We start from the raw sequence: 21,035 nt of genomic DNA on the forward strand, positions 1-21,035 counted from the left end.
GATTGTTATCCTGACAACAAACCGTATGCAGGAAAAACCTCATGAAACATTAATTTTAGTGAACATCTATTGGAACTCAGTAGACTGGGAACCGAGTAAATTTATAGATATTATGATGACAAATCTGGATGATTGTTTAGCAAACTACAATAACCCCAAAATTGTAATCTGTGGAGACTTTAACGCAAAAATGTTGAACAAAGAACTTACAGCTCGCGACTTCCCCATACTGAACAGTAGCATTAATAGAGACCGCCCCTCTGCCCCCACTTGGTCAAATGGACTTACCAACTCAACCATAGACTACTTCTTTGTATCCAGCAATTTAGTCGACCAAGCAGAGCTCCTGGAGATCACTGAAACAACCAAGAGCGATCATAGCCTACTTAAGCTTACGTTAACTTGGTCTAACATGCCCTTGGCTCAAAAGTATCATCACCAAATTAAGCTTAATACCGGTAGAAACCGACTTTTCATCACTCCCGAAGGAGTACTTCAACTGAGTACAACATACAATACAGTAAGAGCAACTTTAAACAGACTGCAACTATGTACCCTTGCTGCAAACGTTTATACAAAAAACATCTAAACATATGAAACCATCTTTTAAACATAAGCATGCAGCAGACGCAATCCTTAAACATCAAAAACACATCTTAAAAATTGCAGTCCGGGAACTTCAAAAAAAGAACTCAAGCACAAAATACACCGAAATTGCAAAATTAAAGCAAAAATACACAAACTGGAGAATAGCACATAGAGGCATGCAACTGCAACATGATGCTGAGAGAATTATGAAAACATTAGCAAACAAGAACCCAAAATCATTCTGGTCGATACTAAATGAAACCACCACGGAACAGGCGGCTCTTATCAGTAATCCAATATCAGGAAATACATGGACAAAATTCTTTTTAAGCTTGTATAACAGTTACAAATCATCGTCTGACTCACGTCACCAAGTGTTTCCACCAGACCTAGGACACAACAAAATGGAAAAACGTGAGAATGCACAAACCTTAACATCTGACTGGAATCTCAGTACACTATCTATAGCCTGAACAAAACAAACAGGTTACATGGGGTATACACTGGCTTGACAGATCAGCCCTTCGTGTAACCCCTTCTGGTAGGAGCACAATTACACAGAATATATGTTTTTGTTGGTAAACAGCAATTTAAGACATGAATGAGTCAAATGACAAATACAAAATTTTCATAAGAACATATTTATTGTTGAATTGGCTTAACGCATTTCAAGTTTTGACTCCTCATCAGCGGCAAGAAGTTTCTGAATTATTTCTACAAACGAACATTAGAAACAATGACCTTAATTAGACTCATGTCAGATACTGGAATCTATATATATAGGAAAATTCATCTGTCTTCCAGTTCTTTCTATACTAAACATTTTGCATCAAATTGCATTACATAAACTGGTGCTCACTTCATTTTTTACATAAGTAATAATTTCATCTTGCAATCAGATCTGATTATATTACATATTCATATATAGACTTTAGAGATCAAGTAGTCGGAACTGAACTTGGTAAGATTAGTATAAACAGAGAACTTACTTGAGATAGGTAATCATTTGTACTCATTTTCTATTGAATTAAATATAGTAATTCATCTACCTAGGATTGTTTTAGTAATCTGCTCTGTGTAAGAACAAGACCAAGAAGGAATGTGGAAACATTTGCGAGAGCATGCTAACCTTGTGATAGGTTTTCAAGGTGATTTACGTAGTTTAAATATTGTGGTGAGGACTCATCCCTTAGGGCGATATGTCTTGTCTTATTCAAACTGCTAATATCTAAAAAGACAGATATATGTACATGGTAAGTATTATGAAGAATCACGGTAAGTGTTGTAAAGAATCACGGTATACCCTATTCAGTAGTTACAAGAATATTTAACCAAAATAATACGGTTGATACGGTCGGATGGACTTGCGAAAAAACCATAAGTTGCTGGTCTATGAGTGTGCTTGGCTCGAATATCTGGTGGAAATCTAGTTTCCCCTTATGTCTTCAATATTATTGATAGACTGGTATCATAGGATAGCATAGTAAGAAAATATACAGCAATATCTTACCCCAGTAAATAACTTGTCAGTCTTGTTGAAAATCCTTAGATAGCCATGTTTTGTATGTGCTGGGCTTGACTCACCAAATAGGGATCAGGTGCAGTCACTAATTTTCGCATAGAGTTGATCTAGAAAATCATATTGATTTAGTTGTAGGACAAGCTACTAGTGCACTTAGTAAATGTAGAAGTAACTAAAACACCTCCTATCACTTACTTCCCCTGCGGCAAATACTACGTAGGCAAAACCTCAAGAAGAGCAAAGGATAGATGGACTGAGCATAAGTCAAACATTAGGACAGGCAATATCAAATCACCAGTCTTTAGACATTTCAGGGACAATCACCATAATATTTCACAAATAAGGGTAGTGATCCTAGAAGTTCTACACCCACTCCCTAAGGGAGGCAATTCGCAAAAAATACTGTCCAGCGAGAATTGTTCTGAATCCATAGACTGGATGCCATGACGCCATTAGGCATTAATGAAGACTATTATCTGGGTCCTTTCCTGTAAAAAAACAACCATGGCTATTACTACATCTAACTGTCTAACCTTCCATAAGCCACAGATACGGACAGATTGTGAACCCTAATGGGGACAGTCCTCATCAATACTACGGAGACACTTCTCTAATTAGACACTTGTCAAACTGTTTCCTCTCTTGAACTTAGGTTTATAAAAACGTTGAATGTAGCAAGTGTATACTTACCAAGCATATACATGCATAACTGCAATCCTTTTGTGATCATATTGAAACAGATTGTATAAGGGAGAGCCTATTTTGTAACTTTTAGAGAGAATTTACCCAACATACTTAGTGAACCTTGCTGAACATGATACCTCGCGCACAGCACATGCCACTTGCAAACTAAGGACACCTTCTAACCTTTCTTGGTACTGTTGTATCATGAGATACCACCATCGGATTAATTTTGCTGTTAAATCTATCTCTCAACAACTGAAAACGATGGAGGGAGTCAAGAGATCAATGGTATTTTGGTCTTGCATTCCCCTCTCGCTCATGGGCAGAGTAGCCATCACAAAGATGATTATACTACCAAGGCTATTGTATGGCTTCACGAATGTTGCTTACTTCATCAAGGTCTCAATTTTTTCGGGACCGAGAAGCTACATTGAGGGACTTTTTATGGGGCCCCAAGAGACATAGGCTGTCAATAAACATACTGACACTCCCATTCGAGCAGGATGGGGTCCAACTGCCTAGACTAGAATTCTATTACTTAGCTGCGCAACTCAATTATCTTACTAGATGGCTGGCAGATGAGCATAATATGGAACACGCCCTGCTGGAGGCCCAGGTTCGCCCTGTGCGATTACGGGAAACGCTTGGCATCCGCCCCACATGCAACGCCCCCAGCCGCTGTTATTATCAGTAGGCAGAAACATTTGGCTGGAGACAGCGTAATTCTGAGGGCTCCACACCCCTATTCTTCACACAGACCCTTACTGATCAGCAACAAATGGGACCCTCAGGAGATTATTATTGCGCAAAGCTGGGAGGAGGTGGGCATTGCAACATGGGGGGACTTGTATGAAGGTGGTATTTATAGAGAATTCCTGGACCTTCTCCTAAAAGAGAGCCTCCCAAAGGAGCAGTTCCTGAGACATATGCGGATTACCAAATTTGCTAAACACGCCTGGATTGGCCGGTGGAACCCCAACCAAATGCGCTCCTGTCACTTATGCATGAACTCGAAAGTGGCTGGATGCCAGTGTCCCGATTGTATAAAGCCCTCATAGATGATACACTTAAGGAACACACACAGCTTAGGACCAGATGGGAGGCTGATCTGGGCATGGGTTTTACAGATAAGCAATGATTATGGCTACTCATTCACGGTAAAAATGTTTCACGCAATGCAAGATTCAGACTCCTCCAGGTTAATGTTTTGCACCACACATATTTGACCCCGGCCAGGATTGCTAAATTCAATAAGGATGCGACTTCCGACTGCCCTAGGTGTGGCACGGCGGATGCGCATATGATGCATATGTTTTGGGATTGTGTGAACATGCAAAGTTTGTGGAATTTGATCAAACTTACCTATGTAAATGCTGGGATTACCAGATACCAATGGACCCCGCAGGAATGTATTTTGGGGATGTACACTAGGGCCAGCAAGCATAAACACGTCGCCAGATTTATGGACTTGGCCTGCATTTTGGGTAAGAGATGCATAGTCATGATGTGGAAATCGAGCAGGTGGCCGAGGTCTGAGGTGTGGTTAAAAGAAATGCAGCGCTGGTGAACGGCCGAGACAACATCATGGGGTCGAGCCATTGATGTGCACGGAGGCAAAGTAGGCCTCCTCTTTGAGGCATGGAAATCACTGGTTAACTCGGATGACAAACACCCATTAGCCTCCTGATAATTGATATATCCTGTCTACAACCTTACTAAACGAACGACCAGCGGAGGTAGGGCTTGCTCCCTCCTCTCCGCTAGGCTGGAGGCATGGATTCAGTGACTCACACCCATACCTGCATGAGAAATGGTGTTGTCAGAGATCAATAGAAGTATGTGATAGATCAGCATTACTGGTTGGTTTGCTTTCCTCTTGTCTTTCCCTACCCAGTCTTGACACCCTATCCGTTTGTCTTGCTGTCCTTCTGGATCTTCCCCCTTTTACTGTTCATTCTGTTGGCCTGCTATGACATTATGTACGTTGATACACTCATGAACTTAATCATTGCCTAATTGTTATGTTTAACAAAATGCCAATAAAAATGGTATTTTTTTTTTTTTTTAAAAAGGGGGTACTCCTACATCTCGTCCCCTTTCCTCCATACTGTATGGGCGTCCCTCGCTAGGTACGGGAGACTGAACCTTTTTCACCAGAAAAAATATTCTTGCCCTTTAAATTTATAGGCGCGCTGGGGCTCGGCCCTCGGAGCATGCGCTCCCCTGACTCTGCACCCCCACTCCCCCCCGGCACCACTCCCCAGTCCTCTTCACCAGCGCTCCGAGGTTTAGCTTTGGCCTTGTAATTCCACGCGCTATTCCCCGGATACTGTCTTTTGTCTTTAGTCTTTTGTCTTTGTTTTTTAATCAGGATGTGCCCTTTCCCTAGCTGTCCCAGAAAATGTCACCATTATCAGACGAGATGGAGAAACATCTAAAGGCGGAGGCTTAGCATTCATCTGTAAATCTAGACATGAGAGTAACTGAGTCCATGCCTCTGTTCTCCAGTTAACTACTCTGTCAAACTACCTTTATCTGCCTCTCGCACCATCTCCACGCACCTTGTCTACAGACCCCCTGGCCCTCTATGGACTTCTTAAGAAGACATAACGACCCTCCTTAATACCAACACTGAACCATGGTCCCAAACTATCTTATTTGGAGACTTTAACTTAGGTTTGAATGACCCCGGTGATGCCAATGCCACCATCCTAGCAAATACCATCACAGAAGCAGGCCTCACCTTCGGGAATAATGGACCTACACACATAAAAGGTTGCACTTTGGTTTGGATAGCAGATATCAACTGCATATCTTGTATATCAACTACTGAACATTGTGTGGGCAGATCACCACCTGATCTCATTCACCATTCAAGATAGTTCGCAAACTAATTCGCCCAGAACTATGGCCCCGTCAGCCCTAACAAGAAATAAAAAAAGAACAGTATCCAACCTCCTACCTCTGATCCAATCTATCACTAATTCAGTGAACCAACCCTCTGACCCAACAGACATGGTTGATCGGTATAATAATACCATCAACGATGCTATTGACTCCATTACATCACTTAAACTCAGCAAACAGAAACCTATAGCTCACTTGAACTCCTGGTTTACTCCCAGCTTGAAAGTTCAGTGCAATGAGAAAAGACATTCTGAAGCCAGATGTAAAAGTAACCCACCTGATCAGAAGAATTACCGATATAAAAAGAAAATAATTCAGACAAAAAAAGACACATTCAACGAAAGAATTAATAAAGCCACCTCGAATACCAGAGAAATCTTCTCCATCCTAAGGGAACTAGAATCCCCTGTCACTCCTAACGCCTCATGTATCAAAAATAAAACTTGGTGTACTGAAATCCAAAATGCCCTTTCTAACAAAATATCCATGTTGCAAGAGAAAATTGTAGCCAAGAAATCTTCCATTACACAAGATTGCCCTAGAAACACAAGAAAACATATTGCAAGAAATTGCCTACAAACAAATTAAACCTCATCACCAATTCAAATTCAAAGCCATCTCAACAATCGAGGCGTAAAATATCATCACCACTCTCAAACCCTCTAGGTGTCTTGGGGACATTTGCCCAGCACTCATCAAAGAAGCTGCCTGGGACCTAGCTTCTTTCATCTCCACATTCATCAACTCCTCCTTCAAATCATGCTCTGTCCCACCAAATCGTAGACGCTTGGGTACTACCCTTACTAAAAAAATACTAACTTAGACCCCAGCATTCCCACTAATTATAGGCCAATCACAACTGTACCGTTCCTCCATAAAATCCTTGATAAAGCTGCCTATCTCCAGATTCAATCCTATTTGGAGATTAACAATTTATTAGGCACCCGCCAATCAGGTTTCAGACACAGGACAGAAACCACCCTTATTGACCTGAAAAACCAACTGGATGACCGGAAGGACAAAGGAGAAGTTTCTATTCTTCTCCTTCTGGACTTACCCCCGCGTTCAACCTGGTTGACCACAAAGTCCTGTGCAACCACCTAAAATGAGCCGCACTCTTCTCTAATGATGTTTTTTCACCCTCCTCCGAGTCAGACCCAGTACCCATTACATGTGGAGTACCACAAGGTTCTATTGTCTCTCCAACCATGTATAATATATTTACCAAGCCCCTTTTCGATATACTTGACAATCTGGGTGTCTCATACACCAACTATGCTGACGACACCCAGATTCTCATCCCCATCCAAATATACTATGACAAAGATGTAGCCTTCATCAATAAAAGGTACTTAATCATACAAACATGGATGGCCACCCATGGATTATGCATCAATGATGAAAAGACAGAGCTCTTAATCATTGGGCCAACTAACAGACTGAAAAAACTCCCTCCCCAATATAACAAGTCAACGCCACATCCTCGGCCACTAGCTATACCAGCAAATTGATCCACGCATGTAAACCATTCCTGTCCACGGACAGCTTCATTACAATTGCCTGGGCACTAATCTTATCCAAGTTGGATTACTGCAATGCCATCTACGTGGGCACCAGCAAACACAACACTAACAAACTCCAGACACTCCAAAACAACTCCCTAGGATCTGCCTTAGGTATCCCAAACCTTCAGCATATCTCCCACGAGAGACGCTCCACCAACTGGCTTTCCATAAACGATAGAATCAAGCTTAAATCAGTGAACCTTACTCACAAATGTCTCACTAATAAGGCCCCACTATACCTGTCAATAGATTTACTAAAAAACACTTCAGAACGACCTATCAGAAAGGCGCAATCAAATAGCCTTAGAATGCCCAATTTTAAACTAAAAAAACAGGAGGCGCTAGCTTTCCAGTTATGGCAGTAAAACTATGGAACTCTATCCCTGACTCCTTAAGAGCGACGTCTCCCTTCCACCCCTTTAAGCCTAATGTTAAGAGGTGGTTGCACTCCCGCATCCTGTGACCGCATATGCCCAATGAACCTAATCCTGACTACAACATCTCAACAAGAAACTGTAATTATTGTATCTAATGTATATATGCGTATGTAAATGATTCTTATGTCCATATCATCTGTAACCTTTGAAACCTGTAATGCTATGAAACCTGTAATGTGCCCTGATGCCAAAGGGCCCAGGTGTGAATAATGAATAAACAATATAATACAATGTTGACATCAGTGGGCTTCAGCAGGTGTCCAGCCTTCGGGGGGCTCTTCCCTATGCCCAACCCCCCAGGCACTTTGCCTCCACTTCCTTGGCCTGATCACGGCTGGGGGGGTTGTACCGCGTGTGACGCGCTTACACTGCACGCTTTGAAGAACAGGTTAGCTCACTGGAGAGAGCTCTTCGAACGATCGCCTCTAGAGGACTTGAAAAACTTTGTCAAGCACAAGTTAAGGCCCAAGGTAGGGCCACTTTTTTCATCTGCACCCCACAAGGGCGACTCCTTCCCCAGAAAACGTCTGAGCGGGAGGGACCGTACAGGTTCTGAAAGGTATCCAGTCATTGCATCGAATACAAAGCATTAAATGTCAAAAGCATTGAAAAAAATGCATCGAAAAAAATCATTGAATGTATTTTTTTCAAAGTTAAAGGTTTTATTTTAATTATAATGGGTTTTAAGGGGTAAGAAAACAGTGGTTTGGGGGGACACCCCATTAAAAAAAATGGAAAAATAAATGCATTTGATGCTTTTTGTAGATACTAAGGCATTCAATGCTTTGGCATTCGATGCAATCACTATAAACCTTCTGAAACCAGCACAGGTACCGAGGCTGCTTCAGCTACCGGCCGCCAGGCCGAGGGGTCGCTAGATCCTGCCGGTGACGTTGCTGAGGGACCGCAAGGTTCTTTTACCGGGTGTCGACTCAAGTGGCTATGTCCTAGTACCGGATAGATGTCTGGGGGGGCGTCTGTACACAGCACTACCGGCAACACAGCTGAGGGCACAACGCCTACCAGGCCCCTTCCTGAGGTTTAGGGTAGGCCTCAAACTCCACTGCCAAGATTCCAGGAGGAGGCCGGGCCCAGCACAACAACGCAGGCACATGGCATGCAGCCCGACAAAATGGCTGTGAGCCAGAGAAAATGGCTGCTCGTCTGACGCCACCCCCGTTCGGGGAGCAGGTAGGAGAACAAGCATCCAGGTGGGATTGGTCTTTGCCAGGTACGTGGCCTACAGCTTATCCTCCAGCGTCGCAGGGCAGATAGACCCCACAGCCAATGAGGCAGAGTACGCACAGGCCCCAGCAGCCTCCTGCTACTACGTCCGCATCACCTGCTACACCCCCGGCCTGTGAGGACAGGTTTTTTGAAAAGTTGCTCACACTTACGAGGTGCCCTCAGATGGGAGCCATCCTTTGGGATGTGATCAGGGACATTGCTGCCTCCAGTCCTGCCTCTAGTGCCCACAGTCATTCCTACTATGGCTCCAGCGCCTCAGGCCCCTGTGCAGCCCCAGCTGCCCACGCGAGTCCCCTGCCCACGCCGGGTCCTTTGATTCCGGCTTCCCTGCCTCCTACAGTTCATGCAGTTCCACACCAACCTCCAGCTCCAGTCTCCACACCTCAGCCTTTGGCACCCAGCACTCCTCCACCTGCTCCGAATCAGCCGGACACCCTAATGGACACCGATGAGGAGGAGGTCCCTGACAAGCCATCTTCAGCCAAGGCCTTCCATGAATGACTCACAGATTTAGCCGAATAATTGGGGCTTCCACAACCCGAGGTACTAACTCTACACCCTGCCGATAAAACAGGGATCCCGATGCAGAAGGACATTGTTGCCTTGGCCAGAAAGGGATGGATTAAACCCCATTCGGTGCAGCCTACCAATCTGCGCCTCAGCACCAAGTACAGGCAATTCGAGGGGTATCCACTCTTGCTGTCGGCACACCATCAACCACACTCTTCGGTGATTGCCGCAGCCTCACTCTACTTCAATCCTCAGTCGTTCTCGGCTACCTCGTCTTCGGCGCTTCCAGGCAAGGAGGAGAAGATCTTAGAGGCCTATGGAAAGGTGGTCTATTCCAACGCCTCACTACACCTTTGTCAGTCTAATGCAGATGCTTTGGCAGGAAATGGCCGACTTACTTCCAGAACTTCCAGTGCACAGTCAGGCACGTTTAAAGGTGGGGCTGGCAGAAGCTAAAATGGTGGCCCAGGACTTTATGGAATCCACTGTTGTGCATATAGACACCTCAGGCCGTGCCATTTGCATCGCCAGAAAGATGAGAAGGACTGCCTGGCTGCTGGCTACCAAGTTCAACCTGGACATCCAGGAACGCATATTGGACCTTCCATTCGAGGGTGGCGACCTTTTTCATTCCACCACCGATGAGGAGCTTGATAAGAAGAACAATTCCCAGACTGCAAAATCCTTATCTATCTTCACGAAGTCCACGCCCAAGACGTACTGTGAGACGCATCAGCATTCCAACATGGTACGTGCCTTTGGCAGGTTCCAGTGCTTCCAGGGACAAAGTTCAAGACTGCAGGACCAGTCTCCAAGTCAGCACAGGCATAAACAGCACAAGGCGGGGAATAAGGGCTTCTTTCAGTCCCCCTCCTCTACCCCCGCCTCAGAAGGAAAGAAAGCATGATACACCCCTCCAGGTCCACGTGTTTCCGGTGGGGGGCAGGTTTGCCCTTCATGCACAGCATTGGCGCACAAGGTTCGCAGACCCCTGGATCCTCTGAGTAATGTCCACGGCTACCGCCTACCGGTCACTCCCTCCCTCCCTCCCCTCCTCCTCTGCCACAGATTGGGACAACCACTCTGTTGGCGGAAATTCTATCGCTCGTTGAGAGTCAGGCATTAGAGTACAGTGGAGACTGGATGTGCTCCCTGGATCTGAAGGACGCATACCTACACGTCCCGATCTGGCAGCCTCATCGGTCCCTTCTGAGGTTCAGGATCATCAGCTTTCATTTCCAATACAAGGTTCTACCCTTTGGCCTCAATTCAGCCCCGAGTGTCTTTACCAGACTTACGAAAGCAGTGGCAGTCCTTCTCAAGGCCCAGGGTCACCATGTCTATCCATACCTAGATGACTGGCTCGTCGGAGCGAGATCCCCAGAGGCGGTCCTTCATACCTCCTCCGCCCTCACGAATATTCTACACAAGTTGGGATTTGCCATCAATCTCAAGAAGTCACAGCTGGAGCCTATGCAGAATCTAACATTCCTGGCCCTCATCTGGAATACGAGCGCCGAGAAAGGACATGGTCACAGCCATCAAGAGGGCCACGGGTCATTTTCTCAGCAGGGCGGGGACCTCAACATGGTGGTACCATCACCTCTTGGGTATCATGGCGGTATGTCTACTGGCAGTGCCAAACACAAGGCTCAAAATGAGACGCTTACAACTGCACTTTGCAGCATCATGGAGTCCGGAGCGGGCTTTCCAGGCGGAATTCGTCAGCACTTTCTCCACCAGTACCTTGTCTGGTGGAGCACAGACTGCAACTTGAGGATAGGTAGACCCTACAGGCAACAAGCACTGCAGGTTACCATCACCACAGACTCTTCCTTGGAGGGCTGGCCAGCCACCCTGGACAGCCACAGCGTCCATGAAGTTTGGTCTCTTCAGGAACAGGAGTCCCATATCAATTGGCTAGAGCTCAAGGCGAACTGGCTTGCTCTCAAAGCCTTCCATCTACTGATCAGTGGTAAGATGATCCTCATCCAGATGACTCCACCTGCATGTATTACATCAACAAGCAGGGTGGCACCAGGTCTCCTTCCCTATGCACCTTGGCGGTCAGCATTTGGGAGTGGGCTCTGGAGAACAACGTGCACTTGAGGGCAATCCACCTCCCAGGGGAGTTCAACCTGGAGGCGGACAGGCTCAGCAGACTTGGTGCGTACAACTACGAATGGCAGTTGAATTAACAAGTCCTTCAGGAGATCTTCAACAGGTGGGGTCATCCTCGAGTGGATCTCTTTGCCACCGGGTCCAACAAGAGGTGCCCCCAGTTCGCGTCCTGGCAGGAACAGGGCTGGGGCTCTCTGGGAGAAGCGATGCAGATACAATGGGACAACATGAACACATAAGCCTTCCCTCACACTCCTCTGGTCCACAGGGTAATCTGCAAGATCAGGGAGGCCTAGCACCTCCGGGTCATCCTGATAGCTCTGTGGTGGCTGACAAGGCCATGGTTCTCGGAACTACTCAGCCTGTCGGAGAAGGCCCCAGTGCACCTTCCGCTGGGTCCAGCTCACCTACTCTCAGAGGAGGGAGGCATTGTCATCCACCCCGCCCCACAGAGCTTCGCCCTTGCAGCGTGGTTCCTGAACAGGTCACAATGAAGCATCTGTGTCTGTCACAGGCTAACCTAGACATCACACAGGGCGCTATAAGCGACGCTACTAGGGCCAGTACAAGAGCAAGAGGACTAGGTTTTGTCACTGGGCAGAAGCGAAGGAGGTTGATCCTCTAACTTGTACGCTGGACGACGTGCTAACCTTCTTGGCACACCTCGCACACTCGGGGGTGCAAGTAGACTCATGTAGCACCTATCTGGTGGCCATCAGAGCCTAAAGGAACTCTGAGGAGGAGGTCTTTTCATCCTCCAACCCGATAGTTAGAAAGGCGTTTGGTGGGCCTCACCAGGCTCTACCCACCTATCAGGAAGCCACACCCGGTCTGGGGCTTTAGTGTAGTTTTGGGCACCTTGGTGCATAAACGATTTGAGCCAATGGCTGCTGCGGACATCAGGCTGGTCAGCATTAAGACAGCACTCTTGGTGGGTCTTACTTCTGCATACAGGGTCTGTGAAATCCAGGCACTGGTGGCTTCAAAGCTCTATACTACCTTTCATAAAGACAACGTGGTTCTTAGAACGCATCCAGCATGCCTACCTAAGGTAGTCTCCTCGTTTCATTGCAATAAGGAGATAGTGCTACCTACTTTCTTCGCGGACCCCAAGGACAATGCACATAGGGTACTGCACTGTCTGGATGTCAGTCGTAAGCCCTCTTTGTCACCTTCGGTGGGGCAAAGCCAGGCTATCAAGCTTCCAGGGCCTCCATAGCAAGATGGATGGTTGCGGACATCAAAGAGGCTTATGAGGGGCAGCATAATCCACTCAGCAAATATGCATGCCCACGCTATCAGATCCAAGGCCACGGCTGTGGCCTTCCAGAGGCAGGTTCCGTGGCAGGTCATCAGTAAGGCAGCTACATGGGCTACGCCATCGGCCTTCTGCAAGCACTACTGCTTGGATGCCAGCTCCAGGTCAGATGCAGCAATTGGTCAGGCAGTTTTAATGAACTTGCTTTCTTATGAGGGGCACCTCTCCATCCTGGGGCTGCATTCAGTTGTAATCGCCCATACAGTATGGAGGAAAGGGGACGGGACGTAGGAGTAATAATATGTTACTCACTGTAGTACGTAGAGTAATTTATCAGTGAATTGTCAGATTCATTACAGATTTCATTGACTAATGAGAAAACTGATTTATAGATGTTCGAGGCAGAGTTGATTTTGTTACAATAGAAAACTCTTGAGTTCAAAAATGTCTTTTTTAATATGTCAATTGAGGAAGTTTGTGTTCTGAGATTTTCTGGGGTCTGGAATCGATGCCAACGTCTCTCCAGGTTTCTGTCTGTCATAGTGCGTTGAGGTCTGGGCATAACGATTTTGTTATATGTTTCTGGCGATGGCAGAGTTTAGCAGGGCGGATCGGAGCTAAAAGTTCAATAATTTCACTGGTGAAGGAGTGTAGCTTGCTTAGGACTTCATTTAGGCCCGAAGACCTATCCATATTCTGATCAAAAGAGTGTTCAGAAAGTCTGAGACTTTTTCTCTGAAGATTTTATTCCAGTCATGGCTGGAGGTTGGGTAATTGGGCATGGGGTAAACAGCCCTTTTTTTGTAGCAGCGACAAAGAAATATATCCCAAAATGTCCAGTCCAGGAAAAAAGGCAGAGTTCTGCAATGTCACAAGTAAATAGTTGGTCTAAACTTGTGACAGGCTATGTGAGGGGGATAATTGACCTGAGGCATGAGGTCCAGTAGAGAGTCAGTTAAAAGTAATGAGGATTTGTCGATTTTTGGATTCAATCCAAAATTTAAAATCGGCCAGCATTGGAAATTGGTTGTTTTCCATAAATAAGGTTGCCAGTACATTGGATAAATTGTTGACAACGTTATTTTTGGAGCTAGGAGCTATAAGAATTAGTAGGAAATGATTAACCTCCCTCTGGTTGCATTTAAGGGAAAGAGCAACAGTTTTGTATTTGGGATAATGAGATTTGACCAGGTGGAAAGATGTAAATTGGACTTAAATATAATGGCTAAACCTTCGCCCGTTTTAGTGGTCTGAGATTTAAAAAAAATATCTGGAGCCATTTGAAGTGAGATGCACTAAAACTGCAGGATTGTAGACTTGGATCCAAGTTTCGGTTTGACAGATAAAGTTCAGATTATCTAATATAAAGTCATCTATTGGGGTTCTGTTTTTTACTGCTGATCTAGACTTCATTAATAGGCATTGAAGAACTTTTTTGATTATTTCTGGATCTTTCAGTTCTAGCTTTCGAGAGCATCATAGTATGAAGGTTTCTTAAGCAAACATCATTAGAGCGAGCATTTGAATGGTAGAGATTAAATGTTCGGACCCATAAAATGCAAGGCTCCGGCATTGATTTATCAGCCGAAACCTTTTCCAATATGCTCTGTTTTAGTAGTAAAGAGGTGTGTGAAAGGGAGGGAGTGTGTAAAAGAATCGAGTCCATTGTGGTCTCGCACGGACAGGCACAGACGGGCTATTCTGTTAACTAATAATTCATTAAATGAAAACGCATCAACTATATTAAACTAATAAAGATCCAGTGGTTCTAAAATAAATACATAAAATGAAACTAGCTGAATAAATGCACAATCAATAGAAGGCAGATTTGAAAGCCTAGGACACGCAGCAACAAATGTAACTTTTCTCAAACAAGCTATACAAAATGCCTTTTAACTAACGGGATTGATGGTTTAATCTTGATCTTTTTTTAATCTAATCTTCAATAGGCGATCGCTGAAGGCTGTTCCTCATTTATCACATTCAATTCATCCTCACTTATTGTAGTGTAAATGGGATGGCCATAAATGTAGATGCCTGCAAAGGGCAAGGTCATTCTAGAGCTAATGGCTATGAGGTGCATGCAAATATTCAAAAATTACCATTTGCACAAATAAATATGAGGCAACATTTTTTTTTAAAATCTTCAGTAATGTCAATGATTATTCGAAAGTGTGAGACTTAATAGTACTTTGTACAAAGTTGTGTTGTATAGTATTATAAATAAAGCAAATCTAGAACAAATTATTACATTCTTCTGTATATTATTTCTGTTTTTGTTTTAAAACACATATTTCTTTTTCTCTCCAAAAAGTAATGTGTATTTCCAAGTCAAGGCAATTTCAAACATCGTATGGAAGTATCAGCGTTACCATTTTGTTATGGCGTATCATGAAAAACCTGTCCTCCCCCCACCGCTAATTATTCTTAACCACTTGGCCTCCTTATTTTGTTGTGTATGTAAACGAAGAAAGAAAGGCAAGACTTCAGATGGACCAAGTAAGAGCATTTTGATACATAAAAGTCTCCTCAGTCATGATTTTTTAATAATTGCCTAAGCAGAACTTTTCAGCTCAGGACTGATGCATTAATTTGTGTTCCATTCAAATGCTAATTCGTCAATGCCCACAAAGCTATATTTGAATAGTACTCCTGCATTCATGCAACATACGTGCACTTGTGTTTTGATTATATGCCATCTGTTCTCTTTCAGCTTAGCAACACTCTTTTGGTTTCCAAATGAATGAATTTATTAAATATCTTTGATGTTATTTCTGTTATTATTTCCATTCTTCTGCCTTCTGTTACCACCTACATCCACCTTTTGCATGTTAGGCCACTTGTGCCTCTAGATTGGCAGTACCGTAATCAACATTCCAGAATCTACCTGCAGTGGTTCTACGTTTTTTTCAACAACCTATTTTTGAAAGTGTTAATTTTAGTTGTGCACTTTTGTTCGACTATAATTCAGTTTTTTTGTTATGCCCTCCCCATCCTCTCTCGCTATCCCATGCCCCCACTGCTCCTCCACCTGCCTCTCTCCCCCTGCATACATATACAATGTTATGGTCGAGCCAAAATGCTTTCAAAGGTTTTCTAATTGACGGAATGTGACCTGCAGTACTATTAATAGGCATTCCCAGGTAATTAAGCAGACATACCATTTAGTATTGTCTGAGCAAACCTTCGAGCCCCTTCTGCAGCAAACTGCAACAAGTGTCATCTTGTACTACCCCAAAGTTGCCATGGAAACACACTCCATATTTTATTAAAACACATTCATCATTGCTTCTCCTCTCTGTATAATGGATTCCACATATTTTGGATTAACAACCATCCATACTCCAATCATTCTCCCCCTATGTCTGCTTCTTCGCTTCTTGCATCCCCACTCCCTTACTTTATCTTTTTCACACAGTCTTTCAGCAGACTAAGCTCTTGTTTCCCAAGCTGGGGCACAATATGCCATTTTGCAGACAAGGGAAGGCACTTTCAAACTACCAAAATGGTGAAGCATATTAACATAATATAACCAACACTGTGGAAACAGAATTCTGATTAGAATGTCACTTCCAAGAGTTCTTGACATAATTGTATTATTTAAGAATCTGTGCTCAAAGTGTGCTAGGGTTGTCTTGAATGCAGCACTTGGTGAATGTGAGGAAGTTGCATACAAGAGGCATATTATCCTGTTTGGGGAAGATCAGGCGGCTCTGGGGCCATAGGAAGCTGCCTGCTCTGGGCTGAGACTCCTGGAAACAGTATATGGGTTATTGCGCAGTCTGTCTTTTCAACAGGATGCCCTAAGAATGCTATAAAATAAGGCTCAAAACACAGCATAACCTGCCTCTACGAAAAACGTTTCGGGTTGGGCAAGAGAGCAGTGTCTGAGCACGGACCCTTCATTGGTGGTGTGAGTTGCTGGAGGAGAATTATCAGGGCTACACAAACACTGTTAAAATCTGATGCCCAGTGTGGAGCGCAGCACAGTAGAGCATCGTGTGAGAATGCAGTCTACAGCAGTTAACTGCAGACAGCTGAGACGAAAATAAGCTTGTTTCAAAGCAGCCTTTGTGCTGGTAAGTCTGACTTTGCTTCACAATATGTCTTCATCATACGATCTAAGATGCAAAACTTCCAATACACCGATAAATGATACTGCACTGTCCCCTATCAAGGAAGTTATAGAGGAGGTCGTACCTGGCACAAGCTCTTCAACACTCCTGGCGGACCTTGTGTCTGCCCCTAGATATCCCACGAAGAGAGTGGGTGATGTAAAGAAGGCATGGTATCAAACAGTAAGACAGACACAAGTGACCACAGTTCAAGGGTATTTATTGAACTTCGATTGGGTTTGATGCCTATCTAAATCTAAAGATGGGAGCAAGCTACGACCATCAATAATAATAAAGCAGTCCTAGTCGAGTCTGTCAAAATAAAAGGACCTATACTAATAAACCTATTGCCATTCCTTATTTCTAAATACAACATAGTGTGGGAAACAATGTTACGCAAAGGAAAAGTGTTCAAGAAATGATATGTCAGGATATTAAAGCTGTTGGTCTCCCTTCCCCACGTTTTAGCACAGGACAAGGCGGCCAACTCGATCTTAGAACAGTCTCTGACGTATATAGCACAAGGATGCAGTTCAAATCTCAGTATCAAGGCCTTCTATGTCAAAGTCTCTTTGCCATTCAAAGGCTCTTACTTCAGAAGGCCTGATGCAACAAACAAACATTTGAAAGTTCCTTTCTCCTCAGGATTCTCATGCACAACTTCTTGGGTGATTTTCCATTCACCCCGGGCACCCTCCGCCTGACTCAGACCCACTTTAACACAATATGTAAATTGATCTCCCTCTTTCGGGCTTGGACCAAAACTATGTACTTTTCCAAACTTTCTCTACTTCATCGAAATCGCAGACTTTCGACTGTGCGCAGGATTTGACTTGAACCTTCGCACAACGACTTCGATTCACATTTATTCGTTCTCTTTCAGTTGATCTCCCTCGGCCGGGCTTGGACCAACTTTATCAATCATTCCTCAGCAGTTTAACTTCATTCTCGCCTCTTATCACATGGGTTTTACCAATGTTCGTTCCAGTGCTCGCCATACAAAGTTGCTGCTTGCAACCTTGGCTTCAACGCAGACCGGCCTTGTATCGGTCTCCCCCAACTCACTGGCTGCGTTGCTTTCACTGAAGCAGCTTCATTAGTGGAGCCAAGGACAGTACCCAGGTGGTTGGAGATTCTCCCTGCCTTGATTACGCATGTTGGAGGGACACGGTTACCTCCGACACACAATGCAGGATTCTTCAGCCTTGTTTCTTGGCCTTACGCTTTTGTCACCTGATTCCCACGGAGGCGCAGGTCTGGCTTCGAGTGCTGATGCTTCTTCAATGGTGAAGCGCAGGACTCTGAGGATGGACAGGTAGGGCCCCTCTACTCTGGCTTCTCTGGCTCGCAGGAATATTCCCCTTAGGGTCTGGAAGGATGAGTTCTCCATCCTGCTTCTGATGCAGGGGCGCGTTGAAACCCAGTTACTTCACTGGATTGAGGTTTGATGGGAGTTCAAATAAGCTTGACTATTCAGGTAAGGCGCTGTAAGAGTTCTGTAGCAAGTTCAAAAGTTCAAGCTTAATAATAATGTTCATTGTCTTATTGCAGCAAGCGCTAACGCTTATGTCTTTTTCCCCTTAGGGGCCGGGGTTCGGAATGCCGGAGATATGGCGCCGACCCGAAGTGAAACGTGCAGTTCCAATAAATTACAGGTAAGTTCTGGATGAGCGTTCGGGTAATGTCTTTGCATTCGCTCATTCAATGCCTTTGTCTTTTTTCCCCATAGGGGCCCGGGTCCGGAATGCCAGGAAGCGGCAGGACCCGAAATTAAATGGGAATGACCCAACAGGTAAGTCTTAGAAGGAAACTGAGCTTTTCCTATTCCCTTCCTTCTCTCACCTTGTGTTCTTGTCTTTTTCTCTCTAGGCTCTGGGAAGTGGCTGCGGATCCGGATGATCGCTGCTGAAGATGGAGGTGCCCAGGAAAGGTGAGTGAAATGCAGCGCTGCAGCGATCGAAGCGAAATGCTTTTAAAAATTATGTCTTCCCTTTCAGGATCGTCGGTGTGATGTCTCCGTGATGCAGCTTTAGCAGGTAAGGTCTTCTTTCTCTCCAATTCTCTCTCATCTCCCTTTGCAGGTGACCCAGGATGCTGACAGGTGTGGCTGAAGTCCAGATGCAGGAGCTGACACGGTGAGCGTCCAGCTGCGAGGAGCAGAACAACTCGAAGCGTGAGTTGCTGATCGGGCGTGGTTTAAATAGCTTTGGAAGAAGTTCCAGGTATGTATCCTTCCACCGATTAGGTATGTATCCTTCCCCGACCACACCCAGGTGGAAAGTAGTCCCACAGGTAAAGTAGTTCCATTCAGGCCTCAAGAGGGCCTGGATGTAGCAGCATGGTCTGCATCAGGTAAGTGCACATTAAAACACTTGAACATATGTCTAGCTTTATGAGCCTGGCGCCTAAGGCGCCAGGACAGGGGTCCAACATGAGCCTGGCGCCTAAGGCGCCAGGACTGTGTCCAAAGGGCCCCAGCTTGGGCCCGCTGGCACTTCCCTGGGTGGAATGATGCCTGCCTCTGGGGTTGCTGGGTCGGACCTGGCTCCTTGAAGGTAGGCATCATGACAGCTTTCTGTTCTCGAGGTTTTGTGAAAGTAATGGTTCCTTGTCGAAAAGGTCAAGGGATCTTCCCTCCTTGCAACCCCCTTCTGTTACACCGTCTTTCTCCTCTTGTTAAACTGCCTTCTTGGAACTGCTGTTTCTTCGTGTGCTTTGCCTCGCTCAGAGTGTACTCTCGTGCTACGCCTTTTATCCGTGTGGGGAAGTGTAATGGAAGTCAGGTGTGTTCGATGATCAGTAATTGCCTGACCTTGCCTGACCATTGCATTGTCACACGTCCGGTATACAGCTCAGGTGTTTGTCGGTTTTCTCTCATAGCGGGCTATCCGTGAGAAAGTGTTAGTGTTGTTATGGCGGGGGAGGCTGGAGTTCCTAAATATCCTACTTGGTAGGATGGGGTAAAGGTGTTATAAGGAAGGGGATACCGCATCTCACGATCCAGTCTCCCACTCCCTGAAGACGTCTCACCCAGGTGATCCTCCTGGACTGGTCCACCCCCAGGAACTGGATCCAAAAGCGATGGCTGTGTCCCGGCCACCTGGATGACAGATCCCCAGGGACTAGCAGATGAGACACCAACTGGTTTCTCACAGTGGGAAACAACTGCAACAATTATTTTCGTTCACACCCTCTTATGCTAAAAAAACAGCTTTCTTTAGAAACAAATATAACAACGAATAGGTGGTTGTGCCCACCTCCCGTAGCCCTTTAACGGTAGACAAAGTGGCAATAAATGAAATACCTCATACAGACATTATAAATGATTGCAAGTTCGAGAATATTCCACCCACCACTCCAACAACATCTGCAAGTAATAACGTAGTGCCTTCACCTACCCTATGTTGGATCAATCTCCGAACTTAAATCACAGGACAATGGTAAACAATCCCCACTGTCATCCTCGCCATCTCTTTTCTCACCATCAATACCCGATCCCAGTGCTATGCCATTGCTGGGAGCTTCAACAATTCCTATCTGAATTACATTTTAAACTTGTTAGTTAGATTAAATGAAAATATAAATACTAATTTAAACAAAAATATATGATAATTTCTACAAATTCAAAACTGGCCTTTCTGGAAGGATATATTATGGCCTCAAACTCTGAGGCAGGGGTCTCCAACCTTTATGTTGGCAAGAACTACTTATGGCCAATGGCCGGGAGCTACTCGGGTCATGCTATCCATGAGTATGAGAATTTCGACCAATATGTTTTTGGGTGGTTTATTTTCTCTTTATAAAATAAAAAAGGAATAAGATATAAGGAATAAGATATATATTTACCATGTCATGAATATATCGATAACTTCCAAAACATGTTTATTTCATTTTTTTTATTAGATGCTGTCTCCTAAAAATTAGGAAATTAATGGGTAGATTCGAATGGATTGTGTCTTGCCACGTAGTCCTCATCTTTGATATTCGTATAGCCAGCTTTGCTGCTTTGGAAAAAATAATTCCACAACTGAGGGTGCTGTACTCAATGTCGTGGCGTTGAAGTCCTTCGAGGGCTGCTGT

General features: G+C 44.8%; 1 protein-coding gene across 2 annotated transcripts in view; it reads left to right on the top strand.

Annotated features, from left to right (window-relative positions):
- TRPM7 (transient receptor potential cation channel subfamily M member 7) overlaps positions 1 to 21,035 on the top strand; it is a 2,599,208-nt gene that overhangs the window by 1,885,490 nt on the left and 692,683 nt on the right. For both annotated transcript variants that reach the window (XM_069624956.1, XM_069624955.1), the window contains exon 24: positions 15,155 to 15,339. In XM_069624956.1, the coding sequence (XP_069481057.1) occupies positions 15,155 to 15,339 (185 nt within the window). The remainder of the gene's footprint in view (positions 1 to 15,154; positions 15,340 to 21,035) is intronic.

The sequence above is a fragment of the Ambystoma mexicanum genome, chromosome 11 (genome assembly GCF_040938575.1).
Source record: "Ambystoma mexicanum isolate Mex_15411 chromosome 11, UKY_AmexF1_1, whole genome shotgun sequence".
Lineage (NCBI taxonomy): Eukaryota > Metazoa > Chordata > Amphibia > Caudata > Ambystomatidae > Ambystoma > Ambystoma mexicanum.